Below are 23861 nucleotides of genomic sequence, written 5' to 3' on the forward strand. Positions count from 1 at the left end.
AAGAGCAGGTGTCCCAGCCTCCTGATTCCTAGCTCACAAGTAGCTTTCGCTCCCTGGGAGTGAGTTAGTTGCTTAAGAAAGTATATCTATTCTCTCTAGGTGTATAAGCCAGCTAGTAAATCCCTAAGTGTATCACAATCACATGGCAAAATAATGTCATGAAATGTTCTAATCCAGAAGATTCTATCCTCAGTTGAGTTTGACAAACACCATCTGTACCACACCTTTCCCCTTAGAGACTTACAGTATGCATTTTTATTGCAAAGTCCTGCAAAAATAAAATGTTTAGACTGATTCATCTAGCATTTTCCCAAACACCTTTTGGACAATAGAGCTATTTTTTTCACCCAGATTAAGATCTCACAGACTTGAATTTTCAAACATGGATCTGATTCTGCAGAACAGCAAATGATATCAGTTTAAGATCCTTGAGAACAGGTCCCGAGGAAATATGCAGGAAGGCTGGGGTGTGAAGGAGGTGCTCAGAAAGAAACTGATTTATGGGTGTCGTTTTCTGACCAGAACTTTATATAAACATCAAATTGCACTTAGTTCAACATATGAGGCAAAATTTAACACAGATTTTTAAAAATTTAGTTCAAAGGATCCATTTTATAAGTATAGGAAATACTTAATTTGGTCCCTTTCAGAAAGCCTCAGGTATTTTCACCAATCACACCTTGATAAGAATGATCAGTGCATGTGAGCTGCTAAGAGAGCAGATGAGCATGGACTGAGTCAGTGGTGGGTTCTCATGTCCCAAAAAGGAGATGTAAGGTGATTCCACTCATGTAGCCAGAATATTACCAACCACTTGTACTTGCTTCTAGGTGTCATGTCATGGAAACTGTGTTCATATTACACAGTAGTCCTTTCTTATCTGTGGGGGATACACAAGATGCCCTGAAACTGTGAATATATGCCCATGATAAAGTTTAACTTATAAATGAGGTACAGTACAAGATTAATAAAACATAATAAAGTAGAACAATTATAACAATATACTGTAATAAAAATTGTATGGATGTGACCTTCTCTCTGTGCCTCTCTCTCTCTCTCTCTCTCTCTCTCTCTCTCTCTCTCTCTCTCTTTCTCTCTCTCTCTCAAAATACAGGACTCCTCCTTTATCTGCAAGTAGGCTTTCTGCAGTTTTGGGTACCTACAATTAAAAATTATGAGTTGTTTATTTCCAAAATTTTCCACTTAATATTTTTGGATTGCAGCAGTTGACTGTGGATAATTGAAGTCACAGAAAGTGAAACTGTAGTCAAGAGGGCTACTATAATGTGTCCAAACTGACAGAAGAGCAAGGGCTTGAGAGGGTAAAAATGAATGCTGGATGAAAAACTTAACAAGAGGCAACTATCTGTTCCTTTGCATAGACTGTAGTGGAGATTCTACTACATTCTACAATGTTCTGTCAAATATACAACTTCCTACTTTGGTCCCACTAAGATCTACTCCCTCAACCCACAGGTAGGGTTGAGATACAGTGTCATTCCCCTGACTAACAGTGCCCTAGGGGGTGATTCAGCCACCATACCTCCTGCTCTACAGAGGGCCAAAGAGGAGGACTTAGCAAGAACCCTCTCACTTTCAAAGCAAATATCTGATACCTATACAACATGACAATATGCAGGATAAAAGGACCAGACCACCTATCCAATGATCAGATATTTGTTATTTAAGTTATTTTTAATTTTTTTCTTGCATTATTCCACAAAGGATGACAGCTAAACTTGGTCAACCTAAATGATCTCTCTAGAGTATGTATGTAAAAGAACAAAAGTTACATAAAGCAACTTAAGAGCATATTCATCAACTTTTTGTTAGTTTGTCAAGTTATTTCTTAAGGCTTATTCATCAACTTTTAGATATTTTACTGTTATTTCTTGAGTATTTATATTGCCAGTGTAAAACATCAGGTGAAAGAGGCAAAAGTAAGATAACACTTCTTATCTACCCAAATCTTGTCAGTGAGGGAGGGAAAGGGACCCCTACAGAGCAGGAGGTGCCGCAGGGAATGAAGTGCGTCAGAGCAGGAGAGTCAAGGACAGGAGGTCCAGCTGTCCTGAAGGCCACTGTGCAAGTTAGAGCAGAAGAGCTGTGACCAACTGGGCTCAACCTGTCAGTCAAGTACCAGGAGCTGGGCCAGACTCTGGGAAACCAGGGTGAGCAAGCCAAACTGCCCCTCCCCTCAAGAGTCTAGAGCCCTGCATTTAAATGACCCTGTCGACATGAGTGCAATAGATCCTAACCCTGTCCTGGTGACAGCTGAGGGTGAGGACATAGAGGTGAGGAATGCAGCAGTGAGTAAGGGTGCTTGAGAGCTAAGGGAGTCAAGCAGGCTCAGTGACTACAAGGTACTGAAGAGAGAGGGGCAGCTGTGAGAGAGACCCTGCAGGACCAAGAAGATGGAGCTTCATCACAACAACAAAGGCACCATGTAGGAATTTATTCTTTATCGGACATTTTTAGGAAGCATAGCAGAGGTTTGGTAGATTAAGACAGTGACCTCATTCAAGATTATGGCAAAAGAGATCGAGGAAAGACGATGGATTTGGCATTTAGGAGGAAAGTGTGACAATTGCTATCAGCTGCACAGAACTCTCTGCTAGGCACCATCCAAGTGACCTATAGGGTTAAACTCACTAATGCTCTGATTGGGCCATGCTATAGATGGGAAGACTGAGACATGGGGCCACTAAGTAACTTGCCAAGGTTCAGGTCAGTACATATGAAAATCAGGTTTTGACACCAGAGAGTCTTGCTCATAAGTCCTCACTCTTTGCCTGCACTTGATGCCACAAATCCAGGGGACTGTCACAGACCAGCAATCCTGGCTGTCCTCCCTTCCTGACAGTAGGATTCTGGAGCACATCACCTCTAGCCTGGAATAGGAAATTCTGACACTTCCCTACCTCCTCTGAAGACAGACGCTCAGTGATGCATAAACCATGTTCTTCACTTTACCAAAACCATGTACCCACCCCCTCCTTGTCCTACTTTCTGCCATTTCTGTGCTCACTAAATCCATGCTTACCCGGAATTTTCCATATCGTGGTTAATAAAACAGAACAGAAGTGGATCCTGTTCCAGTCTCCTCTCTGAACTCCTCCTGAGACTTGTAAGATGCTGTAGCCCTTGGGAAAACAGTCTTTAAAGGTCACGCCCCACCACCCCCAGTGCTTTCTTGTTCCATAGGTATTGTGCCAGAAAAATCTTTGATATCCGTGTGAAGCATATCCCTGGGCATTTCTTTTGTAAGTTTAAGTTCCAGGGTGGCTCTTCAAATTCCCTTTTAACCTCAGTATTTCAAAATTCATTCTAGTCCTGTAGTAATTAACAAAAATAAATATGTTTAATTCAATTAAAATGAGAAGAATCAGGAAATGAGCTTCCCTAGAGGCCCCACTGGGGCGTGTGCTGATATTACTTCCTGTGGCGTCTCTGCTTAGAGCCTGAGAGTTCATAAGTAGTATCACAGCCCTTATCTTTGGTGATTGGTTAAAATATAACTCTGCTGGGCACTGAGATGGCCTTTCAAACTGTCTGAGACTGTGGGACAGAGACCCACTAGTGGAGTTTTATCTATGTTCAAATGGTCTAATCTCTTTGTCCCCAAATTATCTCTGATTTAAGACCCTCTGTCTGATTAGCTGTGTTCTCCAGAATATGTAAACGGTTCTTTCTTCCCCTTTCCCAAGCCTTCTCTGAAGACTGATGTTCCAAAAAAACCTCACAACATATTGAAGTTGTGCTGTTCCTTTAAATCCCTGAGCCTGAAGAGTGGGGAAGGGCTGGGGTGGAGCTCAGTTGGATTTATTAAATTCACACAATGACAGGACTTACTCTGTGGCATAGGGCCAAGGTGCTAGATTTTTGTTTTGTTCTGTTTCTGGTAACCCAAGCAGCTTTTGGTCCAGCAGGCAAGTTTGACTCTAAGGCCCCAGCAGGGTTATGAAGGCCAGGGTCATGATGGTGGTCTTGAGAACTGAAGACCTGTCAGTTAAAAAGCATGCTTTGGTTTCTGGAACCCCTGGTCTCTACCAAGGTGGTCACATGGGCACCCGGACAGAAAGAGTATTCTATGGAGATGTGTTCAAAGGCTCCACACATGGTCAGTGCCCAAAGCTGACAGTAAATGTTATTATTCAATCATTCATTCATTCAATCATTTGTTATTCCATAAATGGTGACAATGTGTCCCATATACCAAATCCTCTGTTAAGCATTTAAGGAGGCAGAGTGAAAGTTAGTGCTGAGCTGGGGTTGTGGTTCAGTGGTAGAACATTTGCCTCACACATGTGAGGCCCTGGGTTCGATTCTCAGCACCAAATAAAAATAAATGAATTTATAAAAAGACTTCACATTCAAAAAAATTTTTTTTCTTAAAAAGAAAGTTAATGCTTGTCCTTAAACAAGGCTGGAAATGCTCTCTGAAGTTCCCCTGGGAGTTTCATAAACAACACAAAACACATACACACAAATTTTAAAGAGAGAAGTAAGAGCAGTTTGCTGGTCCTCCGTAGGGACTAACGTGTAACTTGCTGCTCTCGGTCTGTGCAACACTATGCAATAGCTCCCACAGAGGAAAAATGAATGAAAGAAATAGAGGGTAGAAGGAAAAGAGACAGCAAGGGATAGAGAAAGGAAGAAAGAGATAGAGAAGGAAGATGGAAGGAGAGAAAGGGAAAGAGAACAGTGAGCTAATACAGCCTGGAATGCAGAGGTTAGGTCTACCCAGGCAAGCGGCCAAACATAATTAACCCTTTTGAATGGGTAAGAGTTCATCATATTTAATAAGCAGAGGCCTTACTCTTTTATAAGATATAGGGGTAGCAAAACACAGATCATAGTCACCATCCCATAAATCAAACAGGAGATTAAAGTGAGGAAGGAACCAGCCTTTGAAGAGAGATCATAGCAAGAGTGAGAGAAAGAAAAAAGACAAGGCCTGTGTTTGGAAATGTTTTCTCAGCTCCAAGTTCTTCCCATTCTCTTTCCACACCCACTCCTAAGTAATAATTCCTAACTTGGAAGTATACTCCAGAGAAAAAATCCTCTAGTTTCCTCTTGAGAAGACATGAGGAAATCTTAGGAAAGGAAAAATTTACATAACAGCATCTTAACATTTAGGCACTTTCTAGGTAATACGAGAAAGAGGGGTAGGGCTAGGGATATAGCTCAGTTGATAGAGTGCCTCCCTTGCATGCACAAGGGCCTGGGTTCAATCCCCAGCACCACAAGAAGAAAGAGAGAGAGAGAGAGAGAGAGAGAGAGAGAGAGAGAGAGAGAGAGAGACCCAAAGAATAATTCCTGGTGCACCTTTGTGAGGTCCTACTTTCAGAGGATGACTGCTTTTGCCCTAGAAAGAATTTTTTATTTACTCTGATATGTCAAGTCAATTAGTAATTTTCCACCTAGTGCCTATACAAAAATATGAAGAATTTGCCAGAGAATGTTGGAAAATATTCTCTACAGATATTCCCTGCAGTTGCACTAAAGTGGAGATGCCTCCTTAACTACAAAACACCAGAGTAAAGCAGAGTTTGTTAAACCCATTCATTTGGTGCACTTCCCAAGCACTTCTGTGCTGAAGCACCAGCTCTGTGCTGGAGAGTTCATGAACATCAACCAGAAAGGAAGGTGGAAATGCAGCCCCCTCTTCTGGCTACAGAGAAGAGAGGTGTATTTATGAGTAAGTAGGGGAGAATGTGGAACAAGCAACTGAGATGTCTGCAGACTTGACCACCTCCCAACTTCTCCCTGCCAATATGGCCCTGCCCAGAGAAGGTGGGCTGCCAAGCTCATACCAGTCTGGAGCTCAGTAAGGCCCAAAGGAGCTTGGCTTTACTGGGCAGTTGTCAATCAAGAAGTAGAAACCAGAAGTAAGCCCCATCTGCCAGCAAGGAGGGAGGTGCATATGATAAGGACATCAGAACTCTTGTGGGCAGGGACAGTAGTTGAGGCTTAATATCTCTAGAATTCACTTCGCATTGGGTACTGTGCTAGATGCAGCCCAAGTATTACTATTTCATTTTAGCAGCAAATCTGACTGTAACAGAATTGTGGAGGCATCCAAGAAAGTAATAGGGAATGGTACCTTGCAGAAGCATATTCAACATCCATGTGGGTGCATTTTAAAATCAAATAAAACTGGATGAAAACTTTTTCACTGGCAGAGAATCATGTTTGATAGTTCAGGAAAACATGAGGAGATCATGGCTTAAATCCATTGAGAAACTTTGCTTTGCCCCAACCAGGTGAAGTTGGCATCTTCTTCCTTACTATGAAGGTGCATGCAGGCAAGGTAAAGCCTGGTGGGTGGCATGGTTGGCAAGTTCCAGAGCAAGTGTTAAGATCCGTTCTCCACCTGACAACTGAGCTCATGCTCAGTCGTCACTGGCCTCTTCTACTTGTAACTTGAGTATCCAGATGGAGAAAAATTAGTAATCTGCAGCTAGTTAAAGCTTTCTTTTCTTACCTTCTCATTTATCCAGTAGGTAGTTTCTAACACTTACCAACTGCAAGTGTCTATATCCAGCAACAGAAGCAGGAAGACAAACTCAAACCCAGTCCCTGGCATCAAGAATTTCAGAGTGTGACCTGACTTTGACTTTAAGTTCATATGTGTGAGGGCTGTCTTCCTATTACACTGGCAATCTTGTGAACAATTTGCACCCTCAATGCAGAATCCCTTGTATTTCAGGGCATGAACTACCTGGAAGACCGGCGCTTGGTGCACCGTGACCTGGCAGCCAGGAATGTCCTTGTGAAGACACCACAGCATGTCAAGATTACGGATTTTGGATTGGCCAAACTGCTAGGTGCTGAGGAGAAAGAATACCATGCAGAGGGAGGAAAGGTAAGAACTGACTTGGAGATCAGAGAGCATTTTCCTAATAACAGAGACTGAGCTCTCAACTGATGTAGGGGACATTTGCCAAACATTCTGGGTGAGGTATCAGCACCACCTCAGCCAACTGAGTCTCACCAGGGTCTTCTGCTTTGGGAGTGTGGTTTGACTGGAGAGGGAGTAAAGATCTTGCTGACATGGTCAGAGGTTATAGTCATCACTATCTTAGGTGATCATTAGCAAAAGTTAGGTCTCAACTTCTCCCTCCAGGATTTAAGCACCCTTCAAAAGAACAGCTAGGAAATGCCACAGTTAATTTGGTGGCACAGTGCTGTTGACAATATCTCAAGTATGAAAAGCTCTCCTCCCCATGTTGTTGTGAGAGTTTCCATGGGTGTCTGTGACTCATGCTTGGAGCTGGCTATGAATGTATGCTCCCTGCCCTCTCTCTGGCTTAGGGTTTCTCCAGAGCACTATCACAGCAGTGAGAGGTGCATGTTCTCAGACAGGTCCCCCTTCCATGGCCACACCTCAGCTGTATCAGCTGCACCTTTCTTGAGTTTCACCCTGGCCCGCATGACTCCAGACAACCATCAGTCCTGTGACATTGATCCCTGAAAATGTACCCAAATGCTGAATGGCTGTGATCACTCTCCACACCAGGGTCCGCAGCTCACCAGAACAACCAGTGGCCCTAAAGGTCTTTAGCTGTAGCATTTCAGAAGCCAGTTCTGGGTTTCCAGAGCAACCCTGTTCTCTAGTGGATTTAAAATCTCCTCTTGCTGGGAGGCAGCCGTAGGCCTGAAGTTCCAGACAGGAAGGGTGACCTGGCTTCCCCACTTGGTCATTTGTAATTACTTCTAGTGTGATTTCATTTTGTTCAACAGAGGGAAGCTAATAGTTGTCTTAATGCTTTATCTCTCATCATCCCAAGGTGCCTATCAAGTGGATGGCTCTGGAATCAATTTTACACCGAATTTATACCCACCAAAGTGATGTCTGGAGCTATGGTGAGTCAAAATCCTGATGCTAATGAATTTGTGCTGAGGCTAAGCTGGCTTTTATTGTTCACTAATTTATGGTATAAGCTCTGACATGCAAGTGTTTTCTTTTAAGATAATGACTAATAATAACATGATAGTTGCTGCCTATTATACTGAAAAAATCCAACAAAGGAAGTTTAGTCTACTGTGCTAAATGTAACTACAGAAATCAATAAATTCATGTGGCAGAGAAAAGGTCATGGAAGGGAGAAAGAACTGGAACTTTGGACATGCCTCTGCCTATGAAGTCAAGTTAAAAGTGACCTCATGCTATAAATTGGGGTTTTTTTCCACCTTTTTATTAGTGAATTATAGTTGTATATGATGATGGGATTTGTTGTTACATATTCATACAATATAACAATATATGTATATTGTTAATATACAAATATGTTACAATTTGGCCAATATCAATTCCTAGCACTCCCCCCACCTCTGCCTCTCACCCCTTGGTCCCTTTCCTCTACTGATCTCCCTCTGATTTTTAGGAGATCCACTCCCACCTTTCTTTTCCTTTTGCCCCTCTCACTTTCACATATGAGAGAAAACATACAACCCTGAACTTTCTGAACTTGACTTATTTTACTTAACATGGTGGTTTTTAATTCCATTCATTTTCCTGCAAATGCCATAATTTCATTTTTTTAAGGGATGAGTAAAATTTCATTGTGTATATATACCACATTGTCTTTATCCATTCATCCATTGATGAACACCTAGGTTGGTTCCATAGTTTGGCTATTGTGAATTGTGCTGCCATATACACAGGTATGCATGTATCACTCTAGTAAGATGACTTTAATTTTTCAGGGTAAATACCAAAAAGTGGTATAGCGGGGTCATATGGTGGTTCAATGCCTAGCCTTTTAAGGAACCTCCATACTGATTTCCACAGTGGTTGTACAACTTAGATTTCCACCAACAGTGTAAAATCATTCTTTTGTCTCCACATTCTCTCCAGCACTTACTATTGTTTGTATTCTTGATGACTGCCATTCTGACTGGTATAAGATAAAATCCCTAATAGCTAATGATGTTGAACATTTTTTTTGTGTATTTATTGACCACATGTATTTCTTCTTTGGATTAAGTGTCTGTTTACTTAATTTATTAATTGGGTCATTTGATTTTTTGGTGTAAATTTTTTGAGCTCTTTATGTATTCTAGATACTAATCCTCTATCCAAAGAATAACTAGCAAGGATTTTTCTCCCATTCTGTAGGTTCTCTCCTCACATTCCTAATTGTTTCCTTTGCTGTGCAGAAGCTTTTTAATTTGATGCCATCCCACTTACTAACTATTGGCATTATTTCCTGAGCTTTAGTAGTGCTATTGAGAATTGCCTGTGCCTAAAAGCTGGAGTGTTGACCCTACATTTTCTTCTAGGAGTTTCATAGTTTCTGGTCTAATTCTGAGGTCTTTAATCCATTTCGGGTTTGATTTTTGTGAAGAGTGAGAGATAGGGCCTAGTTTCATTCTTCTACATGTGGATAACTAGTTGTCCCAGCACCATTTGTTAAAAAGGTTGTCTTTTCTCCAATGTATATTTTTGGCACCTTTGTCAAGGATCAGATGACTGTAGATATGTGAGATTTTCTGTGTGTCTTCTCATTTGTACCATTGTTCTACGTGTCTGCTTTTATGCCAGTGCCATGCAGTTTTTATAACTATATCTCTGTACTATAATTTGAAGCCAGATATTGCTCTTTTGACTCAGAATTGCTTTGGCTACTCTGTCTTTTATTCTTCCAAATGAATGTTAGGACTTTTTTTTTTTTTTAACCTAGTTCTGTGAAGAATGTCATTAGTAGTTTGATGGGGATTGCATTGAATCTGTATATTGCTTTTGGTAGTATTCACATCATGAATTTGAAGGGAATTAAAGAAAGACAACAAACAAGGTTTCTGGGGAAGTGTTTTCCAGTAGAGAAATAAGGCTTTCTGATGAACCGACTTCTTTCTTATAATGAAGACTTCTTTCTTTATAAGTTATTTCTTATAATGAACAGTGGTCTTTGTGTTTCTGAGAGAATGGCTTTACAAACATGTACTGTGAAGATGTCCATGGGCAGGAAAAAAAAGTGTGGGTGGAGATAGTTACTGCTCCTTCCTCTGGGTGAGAACCATCTCCCCAGGACCCGATTCTATGTTTCCTCCTCTGAATCCCAGCATAGCCATAGCAGGCCCTGCCAGGCCCTGCTCCATCCACACAGGTGCTACCTCTTCCCAAACCTGCCTCTTGTGTTCTTACTTTGTTCTGAGGCTACGAGGACCTTACCTGTTAAGAGATGGTCACTGACCCATGTCATTGGCAGCTATACCAAGCACCAGTCATCTGTTAACCACACTTGGTCCTCAAGTTTCACCCAGCAATGCAAAGAAAGGCCAGAAAACACCTTATTATCTACCTTTATTTATAAAGTGTCAGCTACCCCCAGCTATTTACAGCAGCAGGGAAGAAGGAAAAGAATCTCCCCACCTCTACTGAAATATAAATTTGGGGAGAGTGATATTGAGATAATTTAGTCATTGTCACCAAAGCAAACTGATTCAGATTAGTAATCTTTCTTTTAGCAATTTCCCTTTTCTATCGTGTTATTAACTTGCTAATTTCCAAATATGTACTTTTTCTCTTTATAATTTCAGGAATATCTTTTCTGCAAGAATGAAAGCTTTTCAAAGGCAGAGATGTTTGCCCATGAATGGATAAGCAAATTTTGATACGTACTCGTGAACTGAGCTTCCTCATTAGTGGAATAGAAAAGGAAATAAGACTCTTCTGATACCTTGTTACTTTAAGTAGTTTTCAAGATATGTCTGCTCCCCAAGAGGCAACCCCTGGGTCCTGTCCCTGATCACTCCACCATCCCCACATGAACCTGGCCCCTGCCTCCCTCAGGGAAACACAGAAGTAGCTCATTTGTCTTCTCTCTCCCCATTTTGCACCCTCTATTTTACTCTCTTGAACTCTATCACGCTTCTACTTCTCTGTTTAGCATCCTTCTTTGCTTTTCAAAATAAAACCTGAACTCCTAACTGTAGCCAATAATTGATCTGGCCCTCCGCCTTTCCTGGACCATGCCGCCATCCCCCTCACCTCTAGTATGTGCCAACTCAGTCCCCCTTGGCCCATACTTGTCACATAAATGAGAACTCTCTTGAATTCAGTGACTTAGTGTCTGCCAGTGATCACAACCAGTATCATAGCAGTCATGCATCTTTAATTGTATGATCATAATCTGCTGTCTCTGGTAGTACACATGAACTATTAGACCACAAGCCTGAGTTTTCAGGTTAAAAACTACATCCAATCATTCTACTCTTTAGTCTCCAGTTAAAGTGATATATTCATTTTAATAAATATGGGGATTCATGTGTCTTATTAAGGAGTTAAAGACAGAAGTCACATAACCACCTGTTCCTTCATGATCACCAACCATTACTTAGCTCCCCATTGTCACCAATTGTTCTCAAACATAAAAACTGGCCTTCTCACGAAAACTCATTGTGCATGTTTTAAAAACCCCAGTTAAATGGGAATTGACTTGATCCATCTGAAAATAAGATACTCTTTCTTTCACTAAGTATGTATTGATTATATGGGGGGGAAGGGACAATCTTTTGGGGGACCATTTCTTTCCTTCACTTTTCAATTTTATGTTCTTTGTATCAATTCAGGTAATTCTGTTTTAGAATGGACTCTGGAAAATCCACGCAGATCTATGGGAATGTTTAAGTATCTTATCTGAAATGCTTGGGAACAGAAGTGTTTCAGACTTTGGAGCTTTTTAAATTTGGGAATTTTACACAGACTTAAACAGTGGAGCATCCTTAATCTGAAAATCTGAAATCATTGAAATGCTCCAAAATCCAAAATTTTTGAGCATTATGTCAGTGTTCAAAATGTTTCCGAGTTCAGAGCATGTACCTGGCTTTTGGATTTTTGAATTGGGGATGTTCAACCCCAATGTCTCCAGAGACCAAGTCTGGAAAAAAAGGGTCATTGGACTAACTGGAAGTTAGGACACTCTGCTGGGGTTCTGTGACTGTTCAGAACCCAGAGCTCATCTGAGAACCCTGGCTCTAAAATTGCCACTGCTTCAGTTGGTTTTTAATTGGTTTTGAAACAGAAATCATGAGGTTTTTGTGTTTATTAAAAGGAGCATAGGCTTTTTGTTTTCTTTTTTTATTACTGTTTTAAAACATGCAGTTTTCAGCCTCGTTCAGGACCTCTGTCTTTAGAGTTCCATAGATACACAACTTGGAGACAGGTGAGTGTGTGACTCCTGCTCTTCAGGACAGTCACACTTGTGCAGCCCAAGTTGTCATTGTCATTGTCATCGTTAGTGTGTTTACTTACCATTCATCACTCAGTTACTATTTACAGGCATTGTACTAAACATGTCAGTTCTATTATCTTATTTGATCCTCATGACCATCTTATGAGATAGACGCCATCATCATCCCACTTAATGTCTATTAAACTGAGGTTTCCAGCAGTTAAGCAGATTGCCCAAGGCTATTGAAACATAGGTTTTTAAACCCTGAGAAACAGTAAGCAACGATGACAACCGAAGGTAACCAGATGTTGTGATTATTGTTGACTCACAAAGCGACTACTTTCTTTGCTTGCTTCATCTGCTCAGGAGTCACCGTTTGGGAGTTGATGACTTTCGGGTCCAAGCCTTATGATGGAATCCCTGCAAGTGAGATCTCATCCATCCTGGAAAAAGGAGAGCGCCTTCCACAGCCACCCATCTGCACTATTGATGTCTACATGATCATGGTCAAGTGTGAGTACCGGGGTGACCATCCACATTCATGTAACTGAACCTGGGCACTCAGAGCACCTGCTGCTCTTGGCCAAATAGCCCAGTGCTTTTAGTCCCTGAAGAAACATCATCACATTCTTTGAGGCAGGCCTCCAAGTCCAAAAATATCCGTAAATACCCCCTGCAAGCATTCTTCAAAAAACATTTCTTTGACTCAGCGAGCAGCGTGACCTGACATTTGTGCATGTTTGCAAGCAAATAAATAAAATGGAAGACTTCCGTAAGCCATTACAGCAAATACTCTCTTCCCCAAGTTGCTCAATGAAATGCAGAGCTGCCCAGCATTTTGAAGCCTGTTACCAGAGAGACTGCATGTTTTTAAATGCCTAACAATGAGTAACCACATGAGGCTGATAGAATCAACATTTCTGCTTTGGCTTAAATCTTCAAAACAGCAGATTTATGTAAGGTCTTCTGTAGTACAGTATTTAAACATCTTAATCCAAATAAGAGTGTGTAATTTGATTGGTGCTATTATTCCACTAGAATCACAAGTGCACTAGGCTCTGAAGGTAACATCACATATGTGATAAGCATTTGCACAAGAGGAGGCCCAGGGAATATGACAAAGTCAAGATAATGTAAACATTAATGCCTTTCTGAGCTTTAGACCACAGAGTTCATCTATTTTAACTGCCTCAATTTGGGCTGAGGAAAGTGAAACCCAGAGAGGTCGCATGATTTGTCTAAGGTCACATAGCAGTCTGGCCTAAAATAGCTTGACATCTTGATAATGGAAAATAAATGTGAACCCTAAGAGGCATGAGGGTTTCCAAGTTGACATCCTTGCCTCCAGCTTTCTGAATCTGGATTTAAATAGTTGTATAATCCAGTGCATCAGTGTGATTGCCAAACGCTTCCTCCTATGGAGGGCACTGGCGTGCACAGAGGTCTGGGTGTGATCCTCAGCACTGCAAAATATATACATAATAAATAGAAAGGCACTGAGACAGCCAGTTCTCTCTCTTGCATGAATGGTGACTGATTGTGCAATGCAGTCAAAGCTCCAAAGTAGAGTAGTCCCAACTCCAAGTTCTTCAAAGCCGGGTATTTCTCTGAATTAAATGCTTTCCAGTTTGAAAAACAGCTGAGAGTGACTGTCTAGTGAGTACTTAGTCTAGACACACAAGCACCCTACTGTCAGAGTAGGTAACAGACAGCAATTGCACACAGCAATGCTGGTCCATCACTGAAGGTGGTAATACAAGAATGCTGACCCTAGGAAGAGCAGATGTGTAAAAATTAGAGGATGGTGTCGTTATTCTGATTCAAAAATAATTGTGTTTTCATAGCCTTTGAACAGTAATTAGTACTAGTTGCAAGACTGAAAAGTCTATCACGAAGATTAGGTTTCTTCATAATTTATTTGTCTAACAGGACAAATAACAGTAAATGCTTTATTTAAGCAGAGCCATCTTTAGCATTTCTTCCAGGATTCTGATTGCTGTCTTTCTTCTTTTCTCTTTAGGCTGGATGATAGATGCAGATAGTCGCCCGAAGTTCCGTGAGTTGATTGTGGAATTCTCCAAAATGGCTCGAGATCCCCAACGCTACCTTGTCATTCAGGTACTAAGACCACAGTTTGCATTTCCATTGGCAAAAGTTCCTCTGATGAGCATCACATGTCACTGTGCCAGTATGACCTGTTTCTGGGTCATCTTATGAAATCCTCCTGAGCAGTAGAGTAAGCCTTTGTTATGGCATAGACTAAATTGTAAAGTAAGCAGGGTTCTGTGGTGGTTCCAGTCCAACTCCATGTCACCATCCCATCTAAAGTTTCCTACCTAGACACAGCCTTTTCTCTCAGTTCCTTGTGTCATCTCCCAGTTCAGTTCACTAAAGCCCTATCTTGGTTCAATAGAGAAGCAGGCAAATCTGGTTTGAGATCGCTAACTGCATTTGCCCCTGTGCCATCTCCAACATTTCCTTACTTAATAACATGGAAAAAAACAAAACCAATCACACAGGGTTGTTTTAAAGATTCACCAAAATAATATAAGCAAAATTCACTGCATAGCACTTACCAGCATAGTACACACTCAATAAATGCTGCTCTGCCACTTCCCTTTCTCTTCCCTTCTAAGTTGATTGCATTTCTATGCATTTTCTTAGGTGCAAGGAGTAATGTTTTATTCTAAGGTGCCCATACATAGTTGGAGGAATAACAGCTATTCTTCAGAAAACTGCGAGAATTATAACCAAATGGGCAAATATACAGGCACCTGATAACAATGGACCCCTATTCCTATAACCAGGAAGTGGACTAGCATCTCTATGACCCTTTTTAAACAGTTTTTATTTGTTCTTTTTATTTACACATGACAGTAGAATGTATTTTGACATATTATGCATACATGGAGTATCACTTCCCATTCTTGTGGTTGTACATGATGTGGAGTTATACTGGTTGTGTTCATATACAAACACAGGAAAGTTAAGTTTGATTCATTCTTCTGTCTTTCCTATTCCCATCCACCCTTCCTTCCCTTCATTCTCCTTTGATTAACCCAATGAACTTCTATTCTTCCCCCCACACACACACACTTATTGTGTGTCAGCATTTGCATATCAGAGAGAACATTGGGCCTTTAGTTTTGGGGTTTGACTTATTTCACTTAGCATGATATTCTCCAGTTCCATTCACTTACTGGAAAATGCCATCATTTCATTCTTCTTTATTCTATGGCCCTTTTTAATGGTCTTAAAATCTCTACACCAGGGGGATGAAAGAATGCATTTGCCAAGCCCTACAGACTCCAATTTTTATCGTGCCCTGATGGATGAAGAAGACATGGAAGATGTGGTCGATGCTGATGAGTACCTCATCCCACAGCAGGGCTTCTTCAACAGCCCATCTACGTCTCGGACTCCCCTCTTAAGTTCTCTGGTATGAACCTCTCTCTCTCTCTCTCTCTCTCTCTCTCTAACTCTGTCTATTGGTTTGAACAAATTGAGTTTTAGAAAAAATGACAACCATCCATTAGAACTCTCATCATGAAAAAGAAGTAAATTTTGACCAAATGATAAAGCCCAAATCAATCAAGTAAACTTAAGTGTAATTGAGTAATTATTATTGCTCTGCAACATTAATTGTAATCATTGACTATAATCATTTTGGGCTATGGGACAGAATTAAATCAAACCAACCCTACTTTTTCTAAGGCTAATGATTCAAGACAAAATTAAGCCTATTCCAACATATCTACTCAGTGAGACACACTCCCTGAATTCAGTGGAAATGGTTGAGAATGTACAAGTATATCAAGGAGAAACATCTCTGTTTCTTTTTCAGAGTGCAACCAGCAACAATTCCACTGTGGCTTGCATTAATAGAAATGGGGTATGTACAAACACTTCATAAACATTAATTTTAAAACATCTGTGCATCACTGCTCTATTATACTTGGAAAATGCTCATCTTAATCCAGATTTCTTCCTACATGTTTTTCCCCCAGCATGGTTTCCTAGACCCCTGCCTTAGAGACAGCACTTAGCTGTCACATATCCCAGTGTAATTCAAAATGTGTTTCATGGACAAGCAATATCAGCACTACCTGGAAGCTTGTCAGACATGCAAATTCTTGGGACACCACCCAGACCTACTGAACCAGGACCTATGAAGGTGGTACCTAGTAATCTATGATTCACCCAACCTTCTGAGTAATGCTGGTGTGTGATCAAATATGAAATCTGAATCTGGACATGCACAGTGTAGTACATCTGCCAGTAGCCACATGTGGCTACTTAAATTTTAACTAACTGAAATGAAATAAAATATAAAATCCAGTTCTTCCCACATTTGAAATATTTAGTAGCCACACGTAGCTTGCAGCTCCTATATCAAAGAGCACAGATTACAGGTCATCTCCATCACTGGAAAGTTTTGTTGGACAGACTATTGATCAGGACCTCGCTGCTTGTCCTGAGATCTGTGGCCCAATAGCATGGGCATTGCCTGAGGGCTTCTCAGAAATCCATGCTCTCAGGTCCTGCTCCAGTCCTACCAGATTGAAATGAACATTTTAATGAGACCTTGGGTAGTATTTCCACAGTGAAATTTGAGTAATGCTGATTATGGTAACCTTGCCTAACTTGCTCTCCAGCAGAGCTGTTCCATCAAGGAGGACAGCTTCTTACAGCGGTACAGCTCAGACCCAACTGGCGCCTTAACAGAGGACAGCATAGATGATACATTCCTCCCAGCACCTGGTAAGTGGCTTGCTCAGGAAACAGTCATGCACACCAGCCTCCTCAGCCCCAACTAGCAGTGCCTGGTCCTTATTCCCTGGAACCCTTCTAGCTGATCCAGAGGCAGAGACTGTAGCAGATTTGCAGATAGAATGGAGTAAGAAGCAGATAAATACAAAATAACCAAACATATACAAGATCTTTCTGTTGAGTTTAAGTTGTACCTGGGTTGTTCTCTGCAGATTTGCTTTAGAAATGAATCTACAGATTTTCTAAGAGTTTGAAGCAAACAACAAAAGTATCCATATGTATTTTTATTGTGTGTGTGTGTGTGTGTGTGTGTGTGTGCATAGTGTGCATATACGAATATATGACAGATACATATATTTTCTTCTCTCCTGGCTCCATTCCTAACTTGAAACATATGTTTTCCCAATCTGAGGTTTAACTGTAGACATGCCCGATATATGCACAACAGACACACACACACACACACACACACACACAAATGAAGGCAGACTATCCTCTGAGAATTTTAAATTTACAAAAGATACATGTGTGCATTGCTTCAAGTATAGCAAAGAACACAGTAGTCCCCTGAGGCTTCCTTACCTTCTGTGTCTCATTGAAGACATTCACAAGGTTGACAGTGAGCCATGGAATCCTGCTTTGGGATCTTTGAATGATGCTTTTCTGATGATTTCATGTCTGCTTTTTTTCTATTTCAGAATATATAAACCAGTCTATTCCTAAAAGGCCTGCAGGATCTGTGCAGAACCCCGTCTATCATAATCAACCCCTGCATCCAGCTGCTGGCAGAGACCCACACTACCAAAATCCCCACAGCAACGCCGTGGGCAACCCCGAATATCTCAACACCACCCAGCCTACCTGTGTCAACAGTGTATTCGACAGCTCCACCCACTGGGCCCAGAAAGGCAACCATCAAATTAATCTGGACAACCCTGACTACCAACAGGACTTCTTGCCCAAGGAATCCAAGCCAAATGGCATCTTTAAGGGTCCCACAGCTGAAAATGCAGAATACCTACGGGTAGCACCACCAAGCAGTGAATTTATTGGAGCATGACCATGGAGGGCAGCATCAGCCATAAAGATTCTAGACTTTTCAGAAACCCAGGACCAAGCCAAGGCAGCTACTTCACTCCTGATAGCCATGCCCTTGTTAACTCTCAGACACCTGGACTGGTTTTACCACATGAGCTGTGATCAGCTCCTTTCAACCAGGAAGTGCCCCCTCCTTCGATGCACTTTGGGAAGTTGTAGGCTCATTCCTTGATCTCCAAACTGTGAAACTTCCACAAAAAGGCATCCAGGAAGAAAGTTGTACGTTTGAGCAGAAGATTACCTTTCAGTGAGGTATATTAGAAAAAAATAAAGAAATATACAAGGAGTTTTACTGCTTGGGGATCTTTGGAATTTTCAATTGTCACTATTGATTTTGATTTAATGGGCTCTTCCAAGGAGAAAGAAATTTACTTGTAGCCCTTGCTACACTGAGTTGATCCAGACCCACTGTGACCAAGAAGCACGGGTTACAAGTCTTCCAGCTAACACTTGATTCCACTGGCTCTGCTTCAAGACTCTTCCATTGCAAGACAACTAAATATACAAGAAGTCCTGCATGTCCTAAGCAGGCCAGATTGGCACTGAATCAAATCAAGGCAGGTACAATAGGATAAGCCACTTTGTTCTTTCCTGGGTGAAGAATTGAAGGGGTTGAATTCTCCTTCAGATTTACTTTTGTATAAATGTTTCCATGGTACTACTCCCCATTAGCTCACCAGTATTTTCTAATTATGAGTATTAGACTTACTTGTTTATTTTCCATTCAATTGTTTTGAAACTTATTATGCTTTCCCTGTCTTAATGTCATGAAGTCAGCAAAAGGAGATGGTACATCAGGAGTAACTAAGATTCCATATTTGCTCCATCAGTGTTCAGACCCGTAGCCTTTAAATAAGATATAACAACACTGCAAAAGTTCACAAAGGACCATGGTCCTCAAATTTGAGTCTCAGATGAAATGAATCAAGTCCTTGGGAGAATATGTCATGAGACTACAAAAACGATACTGATCTTAAGATTCATTTCACCTTCACACCTCTTCACATATACCCCAAATTAGTTTTAGACTACTCATGGGAGTCATTTCATTTTAAAAGATTTTTGTTTGTTTGTTTGTTTGTTTGTTTACTGGAAGGGTACGTGTTCCTGCCTGGTAATCTACCCTCAAAGTCCTTTCTGGCCCTTTGTGAAAGAATATCTAGGCCCTGAGGCTACTATTGCAAGAACCAACACCCAGAATAGGCACATTGTAAAGGTGAAAAGAAAGAGAACATTATAAGTAGAGTGAAATTCAAGTGGCAAACGTGAAATTAGAGTTCTAAATCAATGAGGATGCTTTCACATCTTTAGATGTTTTAAGAGGGGAGAAATTCATCCTAAATTAATGTCCCTATAATTGGACTGTCCAACTAGTTAGGATCCCAACTTTTTTCCCCCTAATTTTCTCATCCTTGCAACTTAGTTGGTTAATGGCAATCCTTTGTAAAGAATGTTTTAAATCCTCATTGTCAACATGTTCTCCTTCCTGCTCATCAAGGAAGAAATCCCTATTTTAAGAAATCCACATATAGTAAAGGAAGTGGACTCACAAATAGCAACCTTTAAAACAACATGACAAATATTGTATGTCAGCTAAACACAAGAACTCAGAACAGGCATGGGTGAATTTCTCCTGGGGATACCTAGAAGGTTCATCAAGGAGGTGATACTGCAAATACTGCAACTAGGACTTTAACATGACCAGGGTCTAAGCCACAGGGGAAAGGGAACGTGGACTCTCAGCAGAGGGAGTCCCAACCAAGAAAGCATCTAGAGAAATTCATGGATGAAGTAGGTTTAAAGGCAAGTTCAGTCATCCTGACATGCCACTCCTTTAGGCCTGAAACTAGGCTTGCAGAATCCCCCAGGTTCCATAAATGTCCCTTCCCTTCTGGGCTACCATCTATCAACATGATTAATGAGAAGATTAAGGAACATTTTAAGAACCTAAGATACGCCATTGTCATAAAACCACTTTCATTATTCACCTCAGTACTCAAAAAGGAAAGAAAAACTTTAGTCAGTGTGTATTCAGACCTGGGAAACAGAATGACTCACTTTCTGCTGTCACTTATTTGTCAAGAAGCAGATGATTGGTGAGCAAGAGCAGTCCTAAGCCAGTTGAATTGTAGCAATGAAATTCTAGTATTTTTGTACTTTGAAATACTTTCCTATAACAAAATAAACTACAAAAACAATTCAAATTTGCCTTTCTTCTCTTTGTACTTCAATTTTTCCTGCATAAAATCTTATTCCTATTTATTCTAAGATTCCTATTTATTCTATAAAATGTTTTATGTCTATTCAGGGAGACATTGAGGCTATCCCAGTGCCACTATGGGAAAGGAGCTACCAGGTTCTCATTACTTCCATATCACATCCCTGACAGGTCCAATCTCAAAGTTTGTACTCACTTTCATTCTTCCTCATCGATAATCATTCCAAATACCTTCCTAAGCATCTGTCTGCTAATTCTTCCTCAGTTAGTTCCTAGAAGACCTTTCCCTGTGACCCCAGCCTCAAATCTGCCCTTTGGAAACAGAGTTCAAAAGAAAGTAAGAGTCAGGAACTAACAATGGGACACAAATTTTGCTTACATCTTTTCACAGTCTGTAAGAAGTCTCTATCATTATACACTATGAAAAATACTTACCACCTCATGATAAAAAAAAAGATGAATCTTTCAAACTCTAAATATGCTGTGAGTCCCCTTGCCATTCCTTTTACAAGTAGGAGTCCAATGGAGGCACCATATTACATTCCAGCTGATGATGAGAAAGCTTAGGTATCTGTTGAAAGTTCTTAAGTTTGTTTTAGACTCTCCACCCAAGCTGCAGCCATTGAAGAACTATGGATTGTGTACACAGGAATGGGACGGTCCCCAGGCTGGGATGCCCTTTGTAATTCCTGGGCCCAATCAAAGGATTCTGATTTGTTTTTCTCAAGTGAAGTCAGGATCATGAACTTTTCGGGGTGCTCACCCCAGATTATTCCATTGTGCACCAAATTTTTGTGCACCAAAGATTTGAGCATCAATTGTGTAAATGAAAGTCCAAGAGAGCAAGCCTTGGCACTCACCAGTGGGACTCCCACCCACACTCCCATCAAGTCCTTTGGTTGCACATGTGTAGTATGCAGCTGTTGCCTGATGGTGATAAGCCAGTTCTCACTCTCACTGCAAACAAGAATCCTGAGAGTTTAAAAGAGAAGTCTAGAATCTCTGGAAACCCATTCAATTAGAATTTCTAAGGTTCTCCCACTTAGTTCTAACATACACACCCTATAAGCCTGTACCATGCTCTAAGTCATGGTAGAATAAAAAGGCCTAGGTAGTATAGGGAATCCCATATGTCACTGAAAGAAAAGTTCATAGCTGCCAAAATGCCTAAGATTTAGCCACTAGTGACCATTCCAAAAGCCTCCAGTTCCTTACTTCCAGTGGTTTATACTGAAAATAGCTAACATTCAAATCTGAGCCTTGATAACTTTATCAGGACACTTTGCATTTTCTAAAAAGTGAGTTATAAAAGCCAGTCTCCTTTCCCCCACCCTCACTCAGTGAGTTGCTCCCTCTTAAGAGGAGCTGTTGAAATTACCCTTAATCTGTACTCTGTATTTCTTTCTTTTGATAAGCACACGTTTTTATTATAACATGATAATCTGTTTATATTTCCTTACCTGAAGCTATAAAACCTTAACTGAACAGAAATCCCTGCCTCTTTTCCCAGCCACACCTACCATACTAGGGACAAACATCTTTGTACTATTAAAGACACATTCAGACAGGTTTTGAAATGTAGATCTATTTTTGTAACTTTTTTGTAGCATATTGTCCTCTTCATGTAGCACTGATCTTTGTAAAGTATATTTTTAGGAAACTCATTTTTCTACTAAAGGAAGTAGTTTACTTTAGAAAGACTGCAATAGAATTAAAAATTGAAATTCAAATCTTTGCTTATAAGGGTTAAACTAAAGCAAGAGAACTCTTTCTTAAACAAAGGTAACCTCATTGCAGAGCTAAGTTAGGTCATTGTCATGGTGAATAGAAGAATCATCAATTTGATATTTATAAAATTAGAAAAGATAGAAAACCCATTAACTTAGTATTGATCTGAAGCAGGTTCTGGTCAGTCTGTTATTAAAAAGGGATCACTATAAGGATTACTGTCTGTTATCACTACTAGAAGAATCCAAATTCATGCTCTATTCTGATCATCTGCCAATATGACCTTATATATGTAACAAAAGCAGTAATATAGCACTTTTGGGCTTATATGTCCTAATCTGGCTTAACACAAATTATTTTTATTATAATTGATATTCATTTACCAGTATAGACTTAGAAGTATGTGGACAACCATAAATGTTTATTTACCATGTTTGGAACATTCAACATATTCATGAAATCCACCAAGAGTCTTATCAAGTCTAATCATAACCACCCTAAAGAAGCTCCCCTGGCTACACCTTGAAATCACCTGGGGACCTTTCAAAACCTTTAAAACCCAGCTATATCTGAGACTAATTATACCATTCTCTATGAGAGAGACCCAGGTATTTGTACTTTTTAAAACTCCTGAAGTCATTCCAGTGCACAACCAAAGTCAAGAGCCACCAGCTCAGGGAATAGCCACAGAGACCTGGACTTGCAGGTAACTTCTGCAGAGTGGGTGACTCCCAGGCCCAGAGAATTCTAAGACACAAAGATAGCATCTGTCACTAAGTAGTAGAAGAGTTCCCATGATGGCTTCCCATGCACTAGAGGGCAGAGTGTCTAACCAATGGAGGAAAAGCAAAGGAAGTATAAAACAGACACCTATTTTTGTCATTTCCAAAGTTCCCTCTCTATTAAAGGTGAACTAGTAGTAAAATAAAGGTAGTGAGTATTCCTGCTGCTTTCGCAACTGACATTGTTGCCCTCCCAAGTGACCTTTATTTCCCAGAGTGAAGGATAACCTTGATCTATCAGTTACATTAGAAAGAGTGGCCTTGAAGAGGATTGATAAATAGTTGAATGACTTTAATAGAAATAAGTGCAAGAGGATTTTTATACTTTTTTCATAAACTATACCTGGGGTAGAAACTGAAGCAACTAATTGTGGTTTTACTTTCATGTACATCTGCACAGTCACAGTGTATCCTCTGAGATCCTAAGCTTGTCATGCCTGAATCGCCAACAGAAGTATTAAGAATCCCCACCCCATCACCTAGATAGACATTTCTAGATGCATTTACTTTCTTTAAATTTTTTTTAAAAATCCATTGACCTGATTTGGCTACAAAATAATCTTTCTGTATAATCTCTTAGAAATTAAGAGATCTCATGGATCTAATGACTGGTATTAGAAGTAATGATGTAACTGATTTAACACCAGACAGCAATAACTTCATGTTAGTTATTCAAACAATAGCTTTATAGCATCTTTATTTGGTATGTTTTAACCCTGTAAAGTTTTGCAATGTACAAATGGAAAGCAAGATTCTCTTTTATATGGTTTATACTATTGATCAGAACATGTTGATTGTATATTATTAAAACATTAGATGTATACTATTCATTGTTCTTTACTCCTAAGTACCTTGTAATAATATTGTATTCTTTGTTAACAGTGTGGTGTTGGTTTTAGTTATTCACATTTGACCAACTATACATGGTCTTTCCTAATAATGTTATGATTGATTGATTATTTTTTCAGTGCTGAGGATCAAACCCAGGGCTTTGCACATGCTAGGCAAGTACTCTACCACTGAGCCCCACTCCCACCCCAACTGGTAACTAAAATTTTTTAAATTAATTAATAAACTTTATTG

General features: G+C 40.3%; 1 protein-coding gene across 3 annotated transcripts in view; it reads left to right on the top strand.

The window, feature by feature from the left end:
- Egfr (epidermal growth factor receptor) overlaps positions 1 to 23599 on the top strand; it is a 192827-nt gene extending 169228 nt beyond the window's left edge. For 2 of the 3 annotated variants that reach the window (XM_047560761.1, XM_047560763.1), the window contains exons 21-28: positions 6713 to 6868; positions 7794 to 7869; positions 12549 to 12695; positions 14203 to 14300; positions 15454 to 15621; positions 16027 to 16074; positions 16838 to 16943; positions 17651 to 23599. In XM_047560761.1, coding sequence (XP_047416717.1) covers positions 6713 to 6868; positions 7794 to 7869; positions 12549 to 12695; positions 14203 to 14300; positions 15454 to 15621; positions 16027 to 16074; positions 16838 to 16943; positions 17651 to 18012 — 1161 coding nt within the window. In that variant the 3' untranslated portion in view covers positions 18013 to 23599. The remainder of the gene's footprint in view (positions 1 to 6712; positions 6869 to 7793; positions 7870 to 12548; positions 12696 to 14202; positions 14301 to 15453; positions 15622 to 16026; positions 16075 to 16837; positions 16944 to 17650) is intronic. The other variant, XM_047560762.1, reaches the window with a different exon arrangement.
- Positions 23600 to 23861: the final 262 nt, after the last annotated feature.

Source organism: Sciurus carolinensis, chromosome 8 (assembly GCF_902686445.1).
Source record: "Sciurus carolinensis chromosome 8, mSciCar1.2, whole genome shotgun sequence".
Classification (NCBI taxonomy): Eukaryota; Metazoa; Chordata; class Mammalia; order Rodentia; family Sciuridae; genus Sciurus; species Sciurus carolinensis.